This window comes from Scophthalmus maximus, chromosome 5 (assembly GCF_022379125.1).
Source record: "Scophthalmus maximus strain ysfricsl-2021 chromosome 5, ASM2237912v1, whole genome shotgun sequence".
Classification (NCBI taxonomy): domain Eukaryota; kingdom Metazoa; phylum Chordata; class Actinopteri; order Pleuronectiformes; family Scophthalmidae; genus Scophthalmus; species Scophthalmus maximus.
In genome coordinates this window covers 3515479-3532718 of record NC_061519.1, presented here as the reverse complement: position 1 = coordinate 3532718, position 17240 = coordinate 3515479, and the positions used below count along the sequence as shown (strand labels likewise).

At 44.7% G+C, this 17240-nt stretch overlaps 1 protein-coding gene across 3 annotated transcripts; it reads left to right on the top strand.

Moving 5' to 3' along the window:
* Positions 1-720: 720 nt before the first annotated feature.
* Positions 721-17191, top strand: cpsf1 (cleavage and polyadenylation specific factor 1). 3 transcript variants are annotated; one of them, XM_035633440.2, is made up of 38 exons: positions 721-878; positions 1692-1857; positions 1968-1995; positions 2112-2245; positions 2338-2418; positions 2551-2702; positions 2826-2972; positions 3106-3245; positions 4124-4234; positions 4356-4449; positions 4529-4616; positions 5361-5510; positions 5670-5721; positions 5819-5892; positions 5980-6054; positions 6157-6237; positions 6487-6582; positions 6702-6872; positions 7450-7591; positions 7755-7933; positions 8853-8992; positions 9108-9288; positions 9409-9615; positions 9729-9818; positions 9914-10063; positions 10178-10330; positions 10922-11038; positions 11334-11424; positions 12586-12670; positions 14115-14256; positions 14393-14545; positions 14653-14829; positions 15911-15977; positions 16067-16114; positions 16220-16375; positions 16506-16635; positions 16758-16896; positions 16980-17191. In XM_035633440.2, exons 2-38 carry the CDS (start codon positions 1714-1716, stop codon positions 17025-17027), a joined length of 4413 nt encoding a protein of 1470 aa, XP_035489333.1. In that variant the 5' UTR covers positions 721-878; positions 1692-1713; the 3' UTR covers positions 17028-17191. The 3 variants fall into 3 exon arrangements, with proteins under 3 accessions (XP_035489333.1, XP_035489332.1, XP_035489334.1); XM_035633439.2 differs by having other exon boundaries at positions 722-882; XM_035633441.2 differs by lacking the exon at positions 721-878 and adding an exon at positions 1073-1131.
* The last annotated feature ends 49 nt before the right edge of the window (positions 17192-17240 follow it).

Genomic DNA, 17240 nt, shown 5'->3' with positions numbered 1-17240 from the left:
ATATGAAGTTTCATGGGTGAATTCTGTGGAATCGGCCATTGGTGAGCTATGAAATTCAATCGAGGGTTCATTGCCTGCTTAACTGTCAGTCTGTTTTCTGACCATGTCCATGCTACTGTATAGAATATAGTCTCAGGAGGCCAAGGGTTCAAATCATTGCATTAAGTAAACCACAAAGGAGAAAATTTAAGTGCCATAGTGATAACTACCTGCATGTTTGGTCCCAGTATATTTCAGCTGTAAATGTAAAGTTTACTGGGCCTGAGGTTTCTGAAAACTAGAGTAAATTTTTTTCTCTAGATGACATGTACAGTAGATTAATAAATTACACCACACAAAATAGTTGTCTATATGTGTTGAATTGCATCCGATTCTCAAAGCGGCTGCAGGAGAAGAGAAAGTAAAATTCTAAATTCAAAGAGTCACCTCTCTCATAGACCTTGTTTTGAAAAAGTGATTTATCTGGGGCACTTTTCTTTGGATAATGGAATAAACCAGTTATGGTGAAATATGAAAAGTGTTTATGAAACTCGTCCCATCTAACCTACTATTGTAGATACTAAAGAAGTTAATTTTTCAACTTTTTCTGTAAAAAAAGAAACGGACAAACCAACCATCTTTTGAAATCCAGCTTCTTGTCATAACTTTGACCTGTGGGTGGCAGCAACACGTCTCGGAGCAGATACTCTACCGGAAAAGGACGAGCCGAAGAAGAAGAAGAACAAGAAGAAGAATCGCGCAGCCACAACACTACCGACTAGCTAACCGTTAGCCCACCTGGCTATGGAAGGATGATATGTTAGTGAACCACAAAGTATTGCATCCTCAATGTGAACAGAGGGAAGGGATAATAAAGCTACTCTGATAACGTGTTTGCTGTAGGTACGTTGACAAGTTTAATTCATAATTTGCAGATAAATGCAAAAAAAAAAAAGGTCGGGGGCTGGAGTCGCTAGTAGCCATGCTAGCAACAATAGCCCCTTGCTAGCATCGCTAATGTTGCTGGATTCCCCCCCCCCCCCATGCATAAGTATCTGAAGCTAACCGGGAGCTGTGTCGGAGGCACGACACGTGTGGATTTGCTGATGTGTTGTTTTCACGTGTCGTAAAGTAAAAACCGACGACCAGAGCGTAAGCTAATGATTTAGTTCAGCGGACGAGTGAAGCTAACGAGACCGCGGGGACATTATGAGCTAGCTAGCGTTTGTTTACTATGGGAGCATCTTTTCATCAGTGCCATCAATTGTTTTTAATATGTATATAGTCGCAGGTAGGGAAATGTCACACAGAGGTGTCAAAGTCTGAGACTGTGGGCCTCTCACCCCACCTTAGACTCGTGTGCTTGCTTAGTTTACATCACCTGTTACTTATAAAAAAAAAGATCTGTCCCAAGGCATTTATTTTGGAGAAGTGTATCTCTGAAATACTTCTGAAAATGTATTTCACACAGTTAGGTTGTTCTACAACCTTCCCTTTAATAGTCGATTTAATAACTAATGTAAAATTCCCCCCTAGCTAGCTAGTTCTGGGTTATCCCTATGTTCCCTCAGCCCTATGATCCCTCATTTCTGTGATATTCCCCCCCATCATAATTAGGCCCTTTGTTAGGGCTGAGGGAACAAAGTAACGCTCCCACTAGTTTGGTTTATATCATGTATATTTATGTCTACTTGACTGCTCTCACCTGTCAGATGTCCAGAGCAACCATCCAGGATGTATGCTGTGTACAGACAAGCCCACACCCCCACTGCGGTGGAGTTCTCCGTCTACTGCAACTTTATATCCAGCAAGGAGAAGAACTTGGTCGTCGCGGGAACCTCGCAGCTCTTCGTCTACAGGATTATCCACGATGTGGAGGTAACCGTGTCCCCGCTTGGCTCGTTTCTTTCAATCTTGTTTTTTTTTTTTTGACAACTTAACTCCAAATTGTGTCATGCATAACCTAATTTGTCCCGTCACTATTTCAGAGCACATCAAAGGCTGACAAGTCTGTAGGTGAGTCTGAGCGTTAAACTTAAGGCGACCGGAATTTACCCAATGATAAATGACACAAATTTTCGTGGGTGTTTTTTTTCTTTCTCTGGTCCAAACTTTTCTCTGTCCTCCCACAGATTCCAAATCTCGCAAGGAAAAGCTGGAGCAGGTGGCATCCTTTTCTCTCTTCGGAAACATTATGTCCATGGCCAGCGTGCAGCTCGTGGGAGCCAACAGAGACGCGCTCCTACTCAGTTTCAAAGATGCCAAGGTTTCTGCTAAAATCTAAGATTTTTACACCGATTAACTGAATATTTATTTGCCTAATATTCCGTTTGACTGACTTCTGTGTTCCTTCACCAGTTGTCTGTGGTGGAGTATGACCCTGGGACACATGACCTCAAGACGCTGTCTCTTCATTACTTTGAGGAGCCAGAGCTCAGAGTACGTAGCCATATGAACATGGATCATAGTTGAAATATCTTTTAAAATTTTTTTTTAAATTGGAGTTAATGTTTAATAAGTGAATGAAATACTGATTACTATTTCGGACTCTTGTTAAATTTTTGTTTTCAGGATGGCTTCGTACAGAATGTACACATTCCCATTGTCCGCGTCGATCCAGAGAACCGCTGTGCTGTCATGCTCGTTTATGGCACCCAACTTGTGGTGTTGCCGTTCAGGAAGGACACGCTGACTGATGAACAGGAGGGTGGTGTCGGAGAAGGGTATGCCTGCACTCTCCCATACATTCTGGTTATTGGTGTTTTACTTTTCTTCTGCTTTCGTCCTGCTCTAAAGTTGTCTGGCCGTGCTGAACACAACACTGTCTGTGTATTTCCCCCCCGCAGGCCTAAATCCAGCTTCCTGCCCAGCTACATCATTGACGTCCGCGAGCTGGACGAGAAGCTGCTGAACATTGTTGACATGAAGTTCCTTCACGGCTACTACGAGCCCACACTGCTCATCCTGTTTGAGCCCAACCAGACATGGCCAGGGTCAGTCCCAGCACACCATCAGCTGCGATGGCAAATTTAAGTTTTTTTTATGTGATAATCTCAGCCACTCATAATGTTCTATTTTGGATTCAACCAGTGAAAAATGTACTTTTGTTGTTTGTCACTCTGCCAGACGTGTGGCTGTGCGTCAAGACACTTGCAGCATCGTCGCCATCTCCCTCAACATCATGCAGAAGGTCCACCCGGTCATCTGGTCTCTCAGTAATCTGCCTTTTGACTGCACACAAGTTATGCCCGTTCCTAAACCCATCGGTGAGTTGAGTGAATTCTCACTTTTGTCACAATTTATCAATTGTGCGGTCGCCAGGGTTGGGTGGTAACGGAATAAATCTCATATGGAATATGTTGTCAGGTTACAAAAAAAAATTGCATCTATAATCAGACCGGATTATATTTTTTAAAATTCTTTAATTGGATTTTAGTTACATTGTCAAGAATTACTTGATCACATTTTGGTTATGTCTTTAAAATATGGCAATTTTAAAATCCCACAAGAGGTCACTACTCATTTTCCTGTAGATCTTAATACCAGCATCTGTTTCTAAGGCAAATTTGATTTCTAATGTTCTACTGTATGTTCTACAGTATAACAACAATAATTACTGTATTTATTAAGCAACAATATATTACTGTGTACATTAGTCCTCTCAGTTTGCCAGTTTTGTTAATGTTTAATTTAATGATAATGGGGTGTTCATTCCTTTTTAATTGCATTTAAAATGGAAATGTCCTCTCGCACATGTCTTGTACCAAGAGTAACTTGTTTTAGATGTTTAGAAAGAGTACATTTTTCGAACTCAAAATTTTGTGGTGGCTTCCATTTTTTAGTGTCAGGTGCAATATTTTCCAAAAGTATTCAGATTATATTCCATTATTTTTGTAGTCCAATGAATTATGTTCCTGATTACAAAATTCATCTAATTTGTATTCAGTAACTGATTACATTTGAAAGTAATCGGACACAACCCTGGCACTGGTCGCTAAATTCCCACTTTGTCATAGAGATCATTTCAGTTAGTCTTAGATATACACTTGCAGTATACGAGTGTGAGTATATAAGTGTGTTGTATTGTTAAAGTGTGTTGTGTTGCTGCTCCTGTGAATTCTGATCATGTATCACATCCTTGCAGGCGGCGTGGTGGTGTTTGCCGTCAACTCGCTGCTGTATTTGAACCAGAGCGTTCCACCGTACGGAGTTTCTCTCAATACTCAAACGGCGGGGACCACAGCCTTCCCACTGCGTGAGCATCATGACCTGAAAACACACACACACACACACACGCCTGAACTCTATTTCATCTTCCTGATACATACAACGTTTGGTGTTCGTTGTTGACGTTTCCACGTGTTCTGGTCCTGCAGGTGTACAGGACGAAGTGAAGATCACGCTGGACTGTTCCCAGTCTGACTTCATCGCCTACGACAAGATGGTCATCTCCTTGAAGGGAGGAGAAATGTGAGTGGTTGTAGTTACTACTAAAAACAGTGTTGGCAGTTGATGATTCCTCTGTGACTATTTTCTTGTTGCCTCGCAGTTACGTGTTAACCCTTATTACCGATGGCATGAGGAGTGTGCGGGCGTTCCACTTCGACAAAGCGGCTGCCAGCGTCCTGACAACTTGCGTAAGTTCTGCTTGTAGCTGTGAGCAAACACGTTCTGACGATACAGATTCAGTGTGTCTGTGAACACTCACTAAAGGAAGGAGGTATTACAGTTTCGTGACAGGTGGTTTAAAGGTTAATGCCAATACTTTTGTACTGGTAATGTCATCATTGTCGTTTGGCCTGCTTCAAGTTAAACCCTTACAGCCATAGAACTTCTTTTATTATATAGTTTGACAGAAAAAGAACACAAATCAATAAATAAATCTGGGAATAAAAAACAATTAAGTCCTTCTAAATAGCCGTTAAAGTGCAGCCACAGCTTCTAACAATAAAAGATCTTTACTGTTTTACACAGCGCAGCAACTTCAAAACAAAATAAATCTAGGAATGAATAACAAAACTGTTAACGTGCAGCCACAGTTTAGAAAAAAAAAATTACTATAGTCTTTATCTTTAACAGTAACAGTATAAAACAACAATGTGGTACACGTCGCCATTTAACTTGTGGGACTTTCTGGTGTGAAATGCTAAATTGCTGATTTGGAGCGACAAAGAAAAAGTGATTTCTGGGAAAAGAAAATTGCAGTTTTAGCTGAGTGTAACTACTTTAAAGACGTGGTATCGGATCAGCACGTAGATTTGCTCACTCTCCGATCCCCTGATCCGTCATGTTCGGCAGTATCGAAGGTATTTCCGATACTGGAATCAGAACATCGCTACTGTATATAGACAATCTGTCATGCTGATGCCTCACACCTCCAGATGGTGACCATGGAGCCCGGCTACCTTTTCCTCGGCTCCCGCCTCGGGAACTCCCTGCTCCTGAAGTACACGGAGAAACTCCAGGAGACTCCACCAGAAGAGGGCAAAGAAAAGCAGGACAAAGAGAAAGAGAAGGATAAAGACAAACCGGTAACTTAATGATAGTGTTTTTCACCTGCTTTAAGGCTCGTGTCTGTCTTTCAGAGTCGATCAGCAAAGCTCATACTTTTACTTTGAAGGATTCCTACTTTGTGTGACGGCTTGTCATTGACATTTTCTTTGTCCTAAATCATTGCTAATGAATTCCAGGACGAACCACCAAGCAAAAAGAAGCGAATGGAATCTTCCACCAACTGGACAGGTATGTTCAAGTTTGATTTTTGAAACGTGTCAGAAATATGTGTGTGTGATCTGTCTATCTGTGTGTGCATAGCTTTATGACTTCTTTGTTTTGGCAGACGAAGTGGATGAGATTGAAGTGTATGGGAGTGAGGCCCAGTCGGGAACTCAGCTGGCCACCTACTCCTTTGAGGTAGTACAACCCCTAAAGTCACTCACTGCTTTGTACGTAAATGCAGATCTGTGACAGAGTTTTTTTTCTTTCTGTGTGTCGTCTCAGGTGTGCGACAGCATACTCAACATTGGCCCTTGTGCGAATGCCTCCATGGGTGAACCCGCGTTCTTGTCAGAAGAGGTACAGACATTTGAAACACTTCCCAGAGTCTCTGTTGGTTGGTTAGCGTTGCCGATGCTTCTGAGAATTGTGTCGCTGACTTTGATTTCCTCCTACCCACAGTTCCAGAGCAACCCCGAGCCGGACCTGGAGGTCGTAGTGTGCTCTGGTTATGGCAAGAATGGCGCACTGTCTGTACTTCAGGTAATTCCTCTCCGTTGAGTTTGGTTGTTGTCACCGCACTGTCCTGAAACCTGTGGTCGTGAGGGCCGTCTGCCGCAGGTCCAGTGACGGTGCTATAGAGACATCTGGGTGTACCAGGGCTGCCTCAGAGATCGACGGAGTAGCCTGAAAAAAACCCAGACACACGTTGAGATGAGCGAAGGCGGATCATAGCACTCTCTTTTTTTTCTTTACCTCAAATGCTTTGATTTGTTTCCATTCTGTTCTCAGAGAAGCATCCGACCCCAAGTGGTCACCACGTTTGAGTTGCCAGGTTGCCACGACATGTGGACGGTCATCTCAAATGAAGTCAAGGAAGACAAAAAAGTATTGCGCTTTTTTTTCCTGCTTAATAGCTTAAAGTTTTCACCAATGAATGATCAAAACTTTCAATTTGCGCCCCTTTCTTTTAATAACTGTAACATGTTTTGCTGGTCCTTTCCCAGGCTGCGAAAGCCGACGAGGGAGAGGAGGGGGCTGAGACGGAGAACAGTGAGGATGGTGAAGAGGGGGAAAAGGAGAATGAGAAAGAGGAGGAGGAGAAGACGGAGCCGCCCATGGAGGACGATAAGAAGAAGCACGGCTTCCTCATTCTAAGCAGAGAAGATTCAACCATGGTAACAACTCACATCAGGACCCATCCGACGTTTCGAGATTTTAAATTTGAACAAACACATACATTAAAGTTTTGAATAGAAGTTTTGTCAAGTATAGTAGAGGAAAAAGAAATTTGATATGGCCTATATATGATCTTGCGGTACTTTTTTGTGATATCGCGATTCCACGATATATATCGCAATATTTCTTTAAATCTCCTCTAAAGCATTACAATACAATTTTAACCCTTTTGTGGCAATGGGTTGACAGCATATTTTGCAGATGACCGTCAGATTGCTGAATTTGTCCGCCTTCAATCTTCTATTACCGCTTTCCGAACTGGTATAAACTCGCATTTTGGCGCTTCACGTTCACTTTCGCTTTGTCCAAAGCGTGCTCTTTTTCTGTGTGTGTGTGAGAAGGAGAGAGAGAGAGAAAACCAAATGCCGAAGCAAGTCTAACAAAATTTTATGTCACAATTTGTAGCCGAGGAATTCGCGCTATAGTCCTTGAACATAACTCATGAACAAAAAGCGAGATGCCGCCCACCACTAGTCTGGATGTTGTTGTCGAATGTCGCTGCGTTTTGTTTTGTAGATCCTTCAGACGGGTCAGGAGATCATGGAGCTGGATACCAGCGGGTTTGCCACCCAGGGACCCACCGTGTTCGCTGGGAATATCGGTGACAACAAGTATATCATCCAGGTCTCACCCATGGGCATTCGACTGCTGGAAGGAGGTAACGTGAGACCGTGACGTTTTGGATAAGTCGGGAACAAAATTGTGAAAAGTGATGATTGGCTTTGTGTCAAACGTGAATAATATTCAAGAAAACTGAAGACATGAAATTTAATGCAAACAGTCTGTGTCACTGACACTGTTCTTTTCAACCCTGCTTTCAGTGACACAGCTCCACTTCATCCCAGTGGACCTGGGCTCTCCCATTGTGCATTGCTCTGTGGCGGACCCGTACGTGGTGATCATGACTGCAGAGGGAGTGGTCACCATGTTTGTGCTGAAGATCGACTCGTACATGGGGAAGACACATCGGCTGGCTCTGCAGAAACCGCAGATCCCCACCGTGAGTAAACCTCCAGGAGGTGGAGACGGTCGTCCGCGGGCCGTAAGGTCTGCGGTTCGATCACCGCTTCCCCCCAGTCCGCATGCCCAATGTGTCTTCGGGCAAGACACTTAACCCTAAATTGCCTCTGACGTATGAACGAAACAAGGTGCTGTAAATAGCAATAAGTTTTCTGTGCTTCAGCAGTATCAATATCCAAATTTAGCGCATGAGTTACCGTATTTTCCGCACTACGAGGCGCACCGGAGTTTAAGCCGCAGCAGCTAAATTTAATGATTTGTACATCTATAAGCCGCACTGGACTATAAGCCGCAGGTGTTTTAATGGTTAATTACCATATGTAAGAGTTCGTGCACAGAGGGGATTGTCGGGAAAGAGATGGCTGCTTGAGGAAGCTCCCATTTATTAACATTTCAACAAACAAGTTGCATATTTGCATAACGTACTAAACAGGCTCAGGGTGGCTTCGTCAGCCACTCTCCTCTCTCCTTCGTTGTCGCTCTCAAAACCAACGAACTCCTCTTCGTCACTGTCGGAATCGAACAGCCTCTGAAGGGCCTCAGCTGAGCCTGTGATGGCGTCCTCCTCTTCATCACGCAGCAGTCCAGCCTTTCGGAACCCGTTGGTGATCGTGGATGTTTTGACACTCCTCCACGCTATCAGGATCCACTTAAGCGAAAGTTGCTTTTCGCTGCTTTAACCGTAGAGTTAAAGTTGGTGGACTGTAACCTGTTCGATTTAGGAGGTCCCCTAGTGGCCGTTAGCTGTAAAAATCCATAGATTAGCCGCACCGTTATATAAGCCGCAGGGTCGAAAAATGGGGAAAAAGGCGCGACTTATAGTCCGAAAATTACGGTATCTTTCTTGCTTTTTAAAAAAAGCTTTTCAATTGTGTAAAATAACGCTTCTCGTTCCACAGCAATCGCGCGTCATCACGCTGTGTGCGTACCGAGACGTGAGCGGCATGTTCACCACTGAGAACAAAGTGAGCTGCTGTGCCAAAGAGGACAACGTGGTCAGGAGCCAGTCTGAGGTGGAGACCGTCATCCAGGACCTCAGGTACGAATCCACATCCCGCCCCCGCTGACCGAAACGTACAGCCAATCACCAGAGATCTTGCATTTCCATACGGACCGGAACGATGCTCAATGTGTGTGTGTGTGTGTGTGTGCAGTAACACCGTGGACGACGAGGAGGAGATGCTGTACGGAGACTCCAACGCCAGCGCAGCAGCAGCCAGGGAGGAAATGAGCCGCGGCTACACGGGAACAGGTCCCTCTGGAAGTGAGGGAGGCTCGGGCAAAGCCGAGCCCACGCACTGGTGCATGATCATCAGGGAGAGCGGTGTCATGGAGGTACAGTGGTATACGTAATATAACGAGATTATATTCTGCATCATTAGTTGCACGATAGATGTCAATGCCATTCGTACGCTCACATTTTTTTTCCCGTGGCATTTGTTTGTGTTTGAGCAGATTTACCAGCTGCCCGACTGGCGCCTGGTCTTCCTGGTGAAGAACTTTCCCGTCGGTCAGAGGGTGCTGGTCGACAGTTCCTCTGGCCAGTCGGCAACGCAGGGGGAGGCCAAGAAGGAAGAGGTAACACGACAAGGAGAGATCCCATTAGTCAAAGAGGTGACTTTGGTTTCCCTCGGCAACAACCACAGCAGACCGTATTTACTGGTGAGTTTCCGCTTTCAGTTCCTCTGGGTCATGTTCATTTACGCGTTTGTTTGTGCTTCACAAAAAGAAAATAATAAAAGCAGGGTATGACAAAATGATTCCTTGTGTTCCAGGTTCACGTGGAACACGAGCTTCTGATCTACGAAGCGTTCCCGTACGACCAGCAGCAGCCACAAAACAACCTGAAAGTCCGCTTCAAAAAAGTAAGAGATGCAGACCGAGGGTATTACAGTTTGACTAAAATCAACTCAGCGCCTGGATGAGGCGAATCTTAACTGTGTCACCCTGCCCCGCTCAGGTGCCGCACAATATTAACTTCAGAGAAAAGAAATCAAAGCCCAAGAAAGACAAGAAGGCCGAGAGCGGCGCTGCCGCCGAGGAGAGTCCAGCCGTGAAAAGTCGCATCTCAAGGTTCCGATACTTTGAGGACATTTCCGGATACTCAGGGGTAAGAGGGACATTTAAAAAAACGTATTCTAGGTTTCTAACATCCGCGCTCTGCGAGCTGTGAGATCCCTGCCGTGCGTTGCATCCCCTTTCCTCTTTGTCCTCTCTGACTAAGGTGTTCATCTGTGGTCCGTCACCTCATTGGATGCTGGTCACCTCTCGGGGAGCAATGAGGCTTCACCCCATGATCATCGACGGCTCCATCGAGTCCTTCTCCCCCTTCCACAACATCAACTGCCCCAAAGGCTTCCTGTACTTCAACAAACAGGTACACACACAGGAAACCTTCTCTCTTTGGTATCGATCACTGTGGGTGTTTTGGCATCTTGACCTTCCCTCTCCTCTTCAGGTACCTCGAAAAGTGGAATTCCACTTACAAATAAAACAAACACACAACTTACACAGCCTATTATTAAATTAATCAGATTCAACACAGTATGAATGTTAGTAGTTATATTTTTATCATCCTGATCTTCAATAGACATGTTTTTTTTTTGTCTTCGGAGGCTTTAAACTCTTGCAGGGAAAATCAATAGACTCTCAAACACAAAGTGTCTCCAAATGCTTTTATTTTTTGCCGTTTTCTCTGATAATTATTGGCACCAGATGACATTCTACCCACAGAAAATGAAAGTATAAAATTCCCTCTTGGCTCAAGTTTGTATCTATTATCTAAAGGTTTCACAGCCACTCAAAACAATGCAAGAGTAGTTTTAGAAAGCGCCTTTACAAATCCTTGTAATTGCTGAGTACATCATCATAACTCATTCACCTTGTTGATGCTCATTTTGTTCATTTCAAGGCAACTTTCTTCTCTTCCTCATCTTGTGTTGAACAGTTTTCATTGTGTGTCCCACAGGGCGAGCTGAGGATCAGCGTCCTGCCCACATATCTGTCCTACGACGCCCCATGGCCAGTCAGAAAGATCCCGCTGAGGTGCACCATCCACTACGTCTCCTACCACGTCGAATCAAAGGCAAGGCTCCTACCACTCGGCTCACACCACACCACAGCACACGGACGTGACACAAATTCCAGCTGAAACAATCTCCCCGGATTCGCAAGCCTCCTCTTGCGTAATACGGTGCAAAATAAAAGCGTATCGATCGGGGCTGCCTTTGAAAAGTTGGAGGAGAAATCCCTCCGGCCATAAAGTTTCTCACTGCGAGAGAAAGAAAGAAAAAGAATAAAATCAGCGAGGGTAACTTTGAAAAGCAGTTGTCTTTGATGTGAAGTTTTTTTGTGTGAGACTGTGGACTTTTCCCTCTCAGGTGTATGCAGTGTGCACGAGTGTGAAGGAGCCCTGCACTCGCATCCCCAGGATGACTGGAGAGGAGAAGGAGTTCGAGACCATCGAACGAGGTCAGACATGAACACACGGCTCAGTTAGAGGAATTCAAATACCGTACCAGAAAACATCACAAACAAGATTTTTTTTATTGTTGCAGTCGTTTTATTTTTGTACAATTGAATCGTCATATAATGCATTCATACTGCTACTCCCTGAAATGTAATTTCCTTTAGCAAAACTCTTTTGACATTTTTACTTCCGTTTACCTAATTATTCAACCGCTAATAAATTAGCTTAAGCTACTATTTCAGTTTGTTTTATCTAATTACTGCAATAGTTTTTAAATTAGTTTTCGCTACTTATTTAAACAATTTATCCATTTCTTTGGGTAACTATTTCACTTGTTTAGTTAAATTACTATTAGCTAATTATTTAAAGCTACCATGTTTAATATTTAGAAGAACTTATTCATAGAAGTGTAATATATTTTCCTGCAACAAAGAACCAATGTTCTTTCATCAACTCTGAATGAGTTAAATATAGTTCCATGAGGTGGACCCAACCTCTGCGTGAGTCGCCATGTTTGCTACGCCGTGTTGAAAACAGTTGTTTCACACAATGGTCCAGAATACGTTGCATTAGTGTTGAATTTTCAGGCGCTGCAGGAAACCGGAAATGGAATCGGCGGTGTGCCACCATAAAGTGTCCCTGTCAGGTGCTCAGTTGGTTGCGGTTTGCAATGTTACCACCAGATGGCGCCAGAAAATTACAAAAATTACACACTAGACGAAACTAAACTACACTAAAACTATCAATTTTTTTAGCAATTTAAAAACTTGTGAATTACTTTTAGCTAAGAATTTCATTATTTAATTGTTTCTTCAAGCTGTTTTGAAAAGTTTGTAAATTGTTTTTGGTTATTTCAACGATTCATCCTGTTTCTTGTTTAGCTATTTGAAAAGTTTGTAAATTACTTTTAGCTAACCATTTCAGCAGTTTGTGAATAACTTTCAACAATATATGCAATATATTTCATTTCGATTGACTAATTAGTTCTATATTTTGTTAATTACCTGTAACAGACAATTTCCTTATTATTCATAAAGAGCTTGTAGCCACGGTTTTTGAACCGTTTATCCATCGATATTTCAACTGTGCATAAATTAGTTCAAATTTCGACCACATATTCAGACTGTCTTTGCTAGCCTGATAACCACCGCCTGTTTCTGCAGATGACCGTTACATTAATCCGCAACAGGAAAGGTTCTCCATCCAGCTCATCTCTCCAGTCAGCTGGGAGGCCATTCCCAACGCACGGTAAAACGCTCTTTCTTTATACATCCAACAAGAGTGCAGTTTGCAAAATCAATAGAAAGTCCTTGTATTAAAGGAGATATATTATCCTCATATTCAGGTTCATATCTTAATTTGGGTTACCACTTGCTCTAATGCTCAGAAAAGACATCAGTGTTCTCATTCTTCCCCTTCCTGCACCCTCGATCTAAAACAACTGGATTGCATTTAGCCCCGCCTCCCTTTAAACCCCAGTCTGCTCTGATTGGCCAGCTGGCCCAGTCTGTTGTGATTGGTCAACCGATTTCAAAATGTGTAGGAAATGTCACGCCCCTACACCAGAAGAGTGGAGATTGTCAGATTGCAGGCGAGTCTAAGGGTGAGATCAGTGATAGAGAAATCTGAACCAGTTCTTCCCAGCCAGGCTGTAGGGTTTAACCAGCTCACAAAAAAACACAGGGTGGTCTTTGTTCACAGTTTGTGGGCCGGCAGGCTCCACAGATACACACATTTATGTGCGCGCACGCACGCACGCACACACACTCACACTCACACTCACACTCACACTCACACACTCACACTCACACTCACACTGACAGTGACAGTGATTTTTGCATAATGTGTCACCGTTAATAGACATTAGGCTCCTATGAATAAAGCGATCCGCGCGACCTTGTGTCAGCTTTGTTTTCCTCATTTCCTCTGGAGAACTGTGGGGTTTAATTGAAAATCTTGGGTCATTTATTCAAGTTGTAGACAATTAGTTTAGTCTCGCGCAGCTGCTCGTCCTCACTTCAGTAGCGAGGTCACTCTGGTCACACGTCCCCGGAGGAGCTGAAGCACAGCACGTCTTGCAACACTATATGCCGGGGCACTGATTGAGTGTCATATCACATCAAATATTATTATTATAATAATATGGAGAGACGCCACAGTGCTTTGCTTACTTGGCCCTGAATGTCATTGATATTTATAGACAGTTCCATCAAAACCCCAAAAAACAGACTCAGAAACACACTGTGTCACAAACCGCCGTCTGTGTATTAAGATAAAACGCTTCTTTAATCTCACTATGAGATTGGCCGATTCACAAGTAGTTAGTGTTTTGGGTTTTTTTACATTCCAAGCTCTTGCATTTTCCCCACTTCTCCTGAACCACTGACCTCATAAATGTCCGTCGCTGTCTGGATCAAATTGCAGATTAAACATGATCTGCTGTTTTCAATAACGGACCAAATGTAGATGATTGTGCAGCCTGTCGAGAACCAGCTCGAGTGTGTGCGCGCCGGACTTTAGAATGCTTGCCATCGTAACTGTGTCCTCGGTGACGTCTCTCCCCGTGTCTCCTGCCAGTCGTCCGGTGCCTCGTATTTATGAACGGCGAGATGTCGGGGACGATGTGACACGGACACGCTGCGCTGTCCACAAGGCTGTGGTTAAAAAAAGTGACTGTGTGCCTCCCCATCAGGATCGACCTGGAGGAGTGGGAACATGTGACCTGTATGAAGACGGTGGCACTGAGGAGTCAGGAGACGGTGTCCGGACTGAAGGGCTACGTCGCCGCAGGGACCTGCCTGATGCAGGGGGAGGAGGTCACCTGCAGGGGCCGGGTATGCAGCACACTAACACACACACACACACACGTGGTGATAAACGTGCCACATCAACGTTTTCCCTTTTAAAGAGCGACGGCTGTTTCGCTTCCGTCATTTGAAAGGTTTTTTTCTTTTCGACTCTCGTGTTCAGATTCTGCTCCTGGACGTGATCGAAGTGGTGCCCGAGCCGGGCCAGCCCCTCACCAAGAACAAGTTCAAAGTGCTGTACGAGAAGGAGCAGAAGGGGCCGGTGACGGCTCTGTGCCACTGTAACGGATACCTGGTGTCGGCCATCGGACAGAAGGTCTCGACTGGAATTCACATATAACCTCCAAATCCCCTTTATGCGTGTTGATGTTGATGTGTTGATGTTTGTGTAACGTGGTGTAATGGCCCTCTCTGCTGCCGCAGATCTTCTTGTGGGTGCTGAAGGACAACGACCTGACGGGCATGGCCTTCATCGACACCCAGCTCCACATCCACCAGATGTTCAGCATCAAGAACTTCATCCTGGCTGCCGACCTGATGAAGAGCATCTCGCTGCTGCGCTACCAGGAGGAGAGCAAGACGCTGTCGCTCGTCAGCCGGGTGAGCGACGGAGGCAAAAACGCATCCGCACACGACTACGTTTTACTGAAACCACCTCCGCCCAGATGAGCAGTTTCATCGCCGTCTCAGTATTAATCCCCCGTCCATACTTACACGCCTGGAAACATCTATCACGTACAGTGAATCGATTAGTTATCTGACTAAATTAATCGCCACCTATTTTGATAACCGATTAATGGGTTAGAGTAGTTTTTATGTGGGGGGAAGTTCTCTGATTTCTGCTTCTTCAATGTGGATATTTTCTGGTTTCTTTGCTCCTCTGTGACAGTGAACTGAATATCTTTGGTGTGTGGACGAAACAAAAACATCATCTTGGAGTTTTGGGAAACACGATCAATGTTTTTCACCATTATATGACCAAACAACTAATCCAATAATCGAGAAAATAAACGACAAATTAATCGATAATGAAAAGAATCGTTAGTTGCAGCCCTTATCACGTGACCATTCCAGTAGTTTGTCTACTCCGCAGGCAGTTGCTTAGTTACGGTAATTACTACGAGCGGGGATTTCTGCGAGGCGAAACAACGTTGCGCATTTAACGCTGGTCGTCGAGTCGCGAGAACCAACCAATTAGGAAGCGAATGCAGGCGACTGCATCGCCGTCGTTTCCAAACGCCTCCGCTTCTGCCCGTCCGCACCACAACGCAGCCCCCCCGCGTTTTCAAACTTAAATGGGGTGAGCGGCGTTTTCCAAAAACTCTGGAGTCATGCGGGCGGCAGGCGTGAGCGTAGCAGCGTTGGATTCAGCCTAAAACCCGTCGACACAACCTGCCGTCGACTGACAAAAGACACAACTCTGATTGAATTCAGACCCTCAAAGTTGAATCGTTTCCTCTCCGTCAGGTTTCGCGATCGGTAGAGGTTAGAAACGAGCAGCGGTAATCTATTCGAGAGCCCGAGGGAGGTTAACTCTAACCTGCGAGCTACCGTACGAGCAGCGTGTATTGACGAAGACGTGCCGGCGACTCTCCTGCGGGTGTTTGGATCCGGTCGAGTTCTCGGGTCTCGTCTGGCAGAAGCAGATAATTGAACTGTTTTCTCGTTGTGTCGACACTAGGACGCAAAGCCCCTGGAGGTCTACAGCATCGAGTTCATGGTGGACAACAACCAGCTGGGATTCTTGGGTAATGTTTGCAAAGCCCAATTCAATTAGAATTTAAAAAAAAAAAAAAAAAACTCCTTTTCTAATTAAACTTTTTTCTTTTCATCTCAGTGTCCGACCGAGACAAGAACCTTTATGTATATATGTATTTACCTGAAGGTAACGGCATATTGGAGCTATATTATTCAAACTCATCGTAAACCGCCGTTACGTCACGTCCGGTCACGTCACCTTTTTTTTGCGGCCCCGTCTTTGTGTCCGCAGCTAAAGAGAGCTTTGGAGGGATGCGTTTGCTGAGGCGAGCCGACTTCAACGCCGGGGCTCACATCAACACTTTCTGGCGCATGCCGTGCCGAGGAGCACTGGACGGCGGCAGCAAGAAGTCGCTGACGTGGGACAACAAGCACATCACGTGGTTCGGTAAGACACCCCGTCGTGAATATCCGCAGATGGGAACGTTGTCGAGAAGAAACTGCGTTTCACACTTTGTGGCTCCTTTAATCACGTGACGTTCGAGGACTGAAGTACCCAAATGTTTGTGTTCCCATAGCAACCCTAGACGGAGGCGTTGGCCTGCTGCTCCCCATGCAGGAGAAGACGTACCGACGCCTGCTGATGTTACAGAACGCCCTCAACACCATGCTGCCTCATCACGCCGGTCTCAACCCAAAGGCCTTCAGGTTGTGCCCACATATTTAAAAAAAAAAAAAACCCCGCTGTTCAAATGTGGGATCACATTTTAATTTTACACGAGAGGTGCAGCCGCGTGACGGTTCGATGTTCCTCTGTCCCACTTGTCCAGAATGCTGCACAGCGACAGGCGGAGTCTGCAGAACGCCGTGAGGAACATCCTGGACGGAGAGCTGCTCAACAAGTACCTGTACCTCAGCACCATGGAGCGCAGCGAGCTCGCCAAAAAGATCGGCACCACTCAGGACATTGTGAGTACAGAAAAACCAGAGAGTGAAGCCAGCTCGTATTCTTATTCCCATTTCATCATATCCGTCTCTTTCTCTCTCTCCAGATCCTGGACGACCTCCTGGAGATCGACAGAGTCACCGCCCACTTCTGAGCCACATTCCCCACGTTGCTTTGTTACGATCGTCCCTGTGAAAAACCTTTATTTGTTTGTTTTTCTTACTCGCCAGCCAAAAACAGAGGGCGGTTGTGTTTTTCTTAGAATATTTTGTATTTAAAATTTCAAAAAATCAGTAAATAAAAATAATAATGACACAAGCCTGGTGTAAGGTTTTGATTTGTTCACATTGAGCTTTGTGCGATGGAG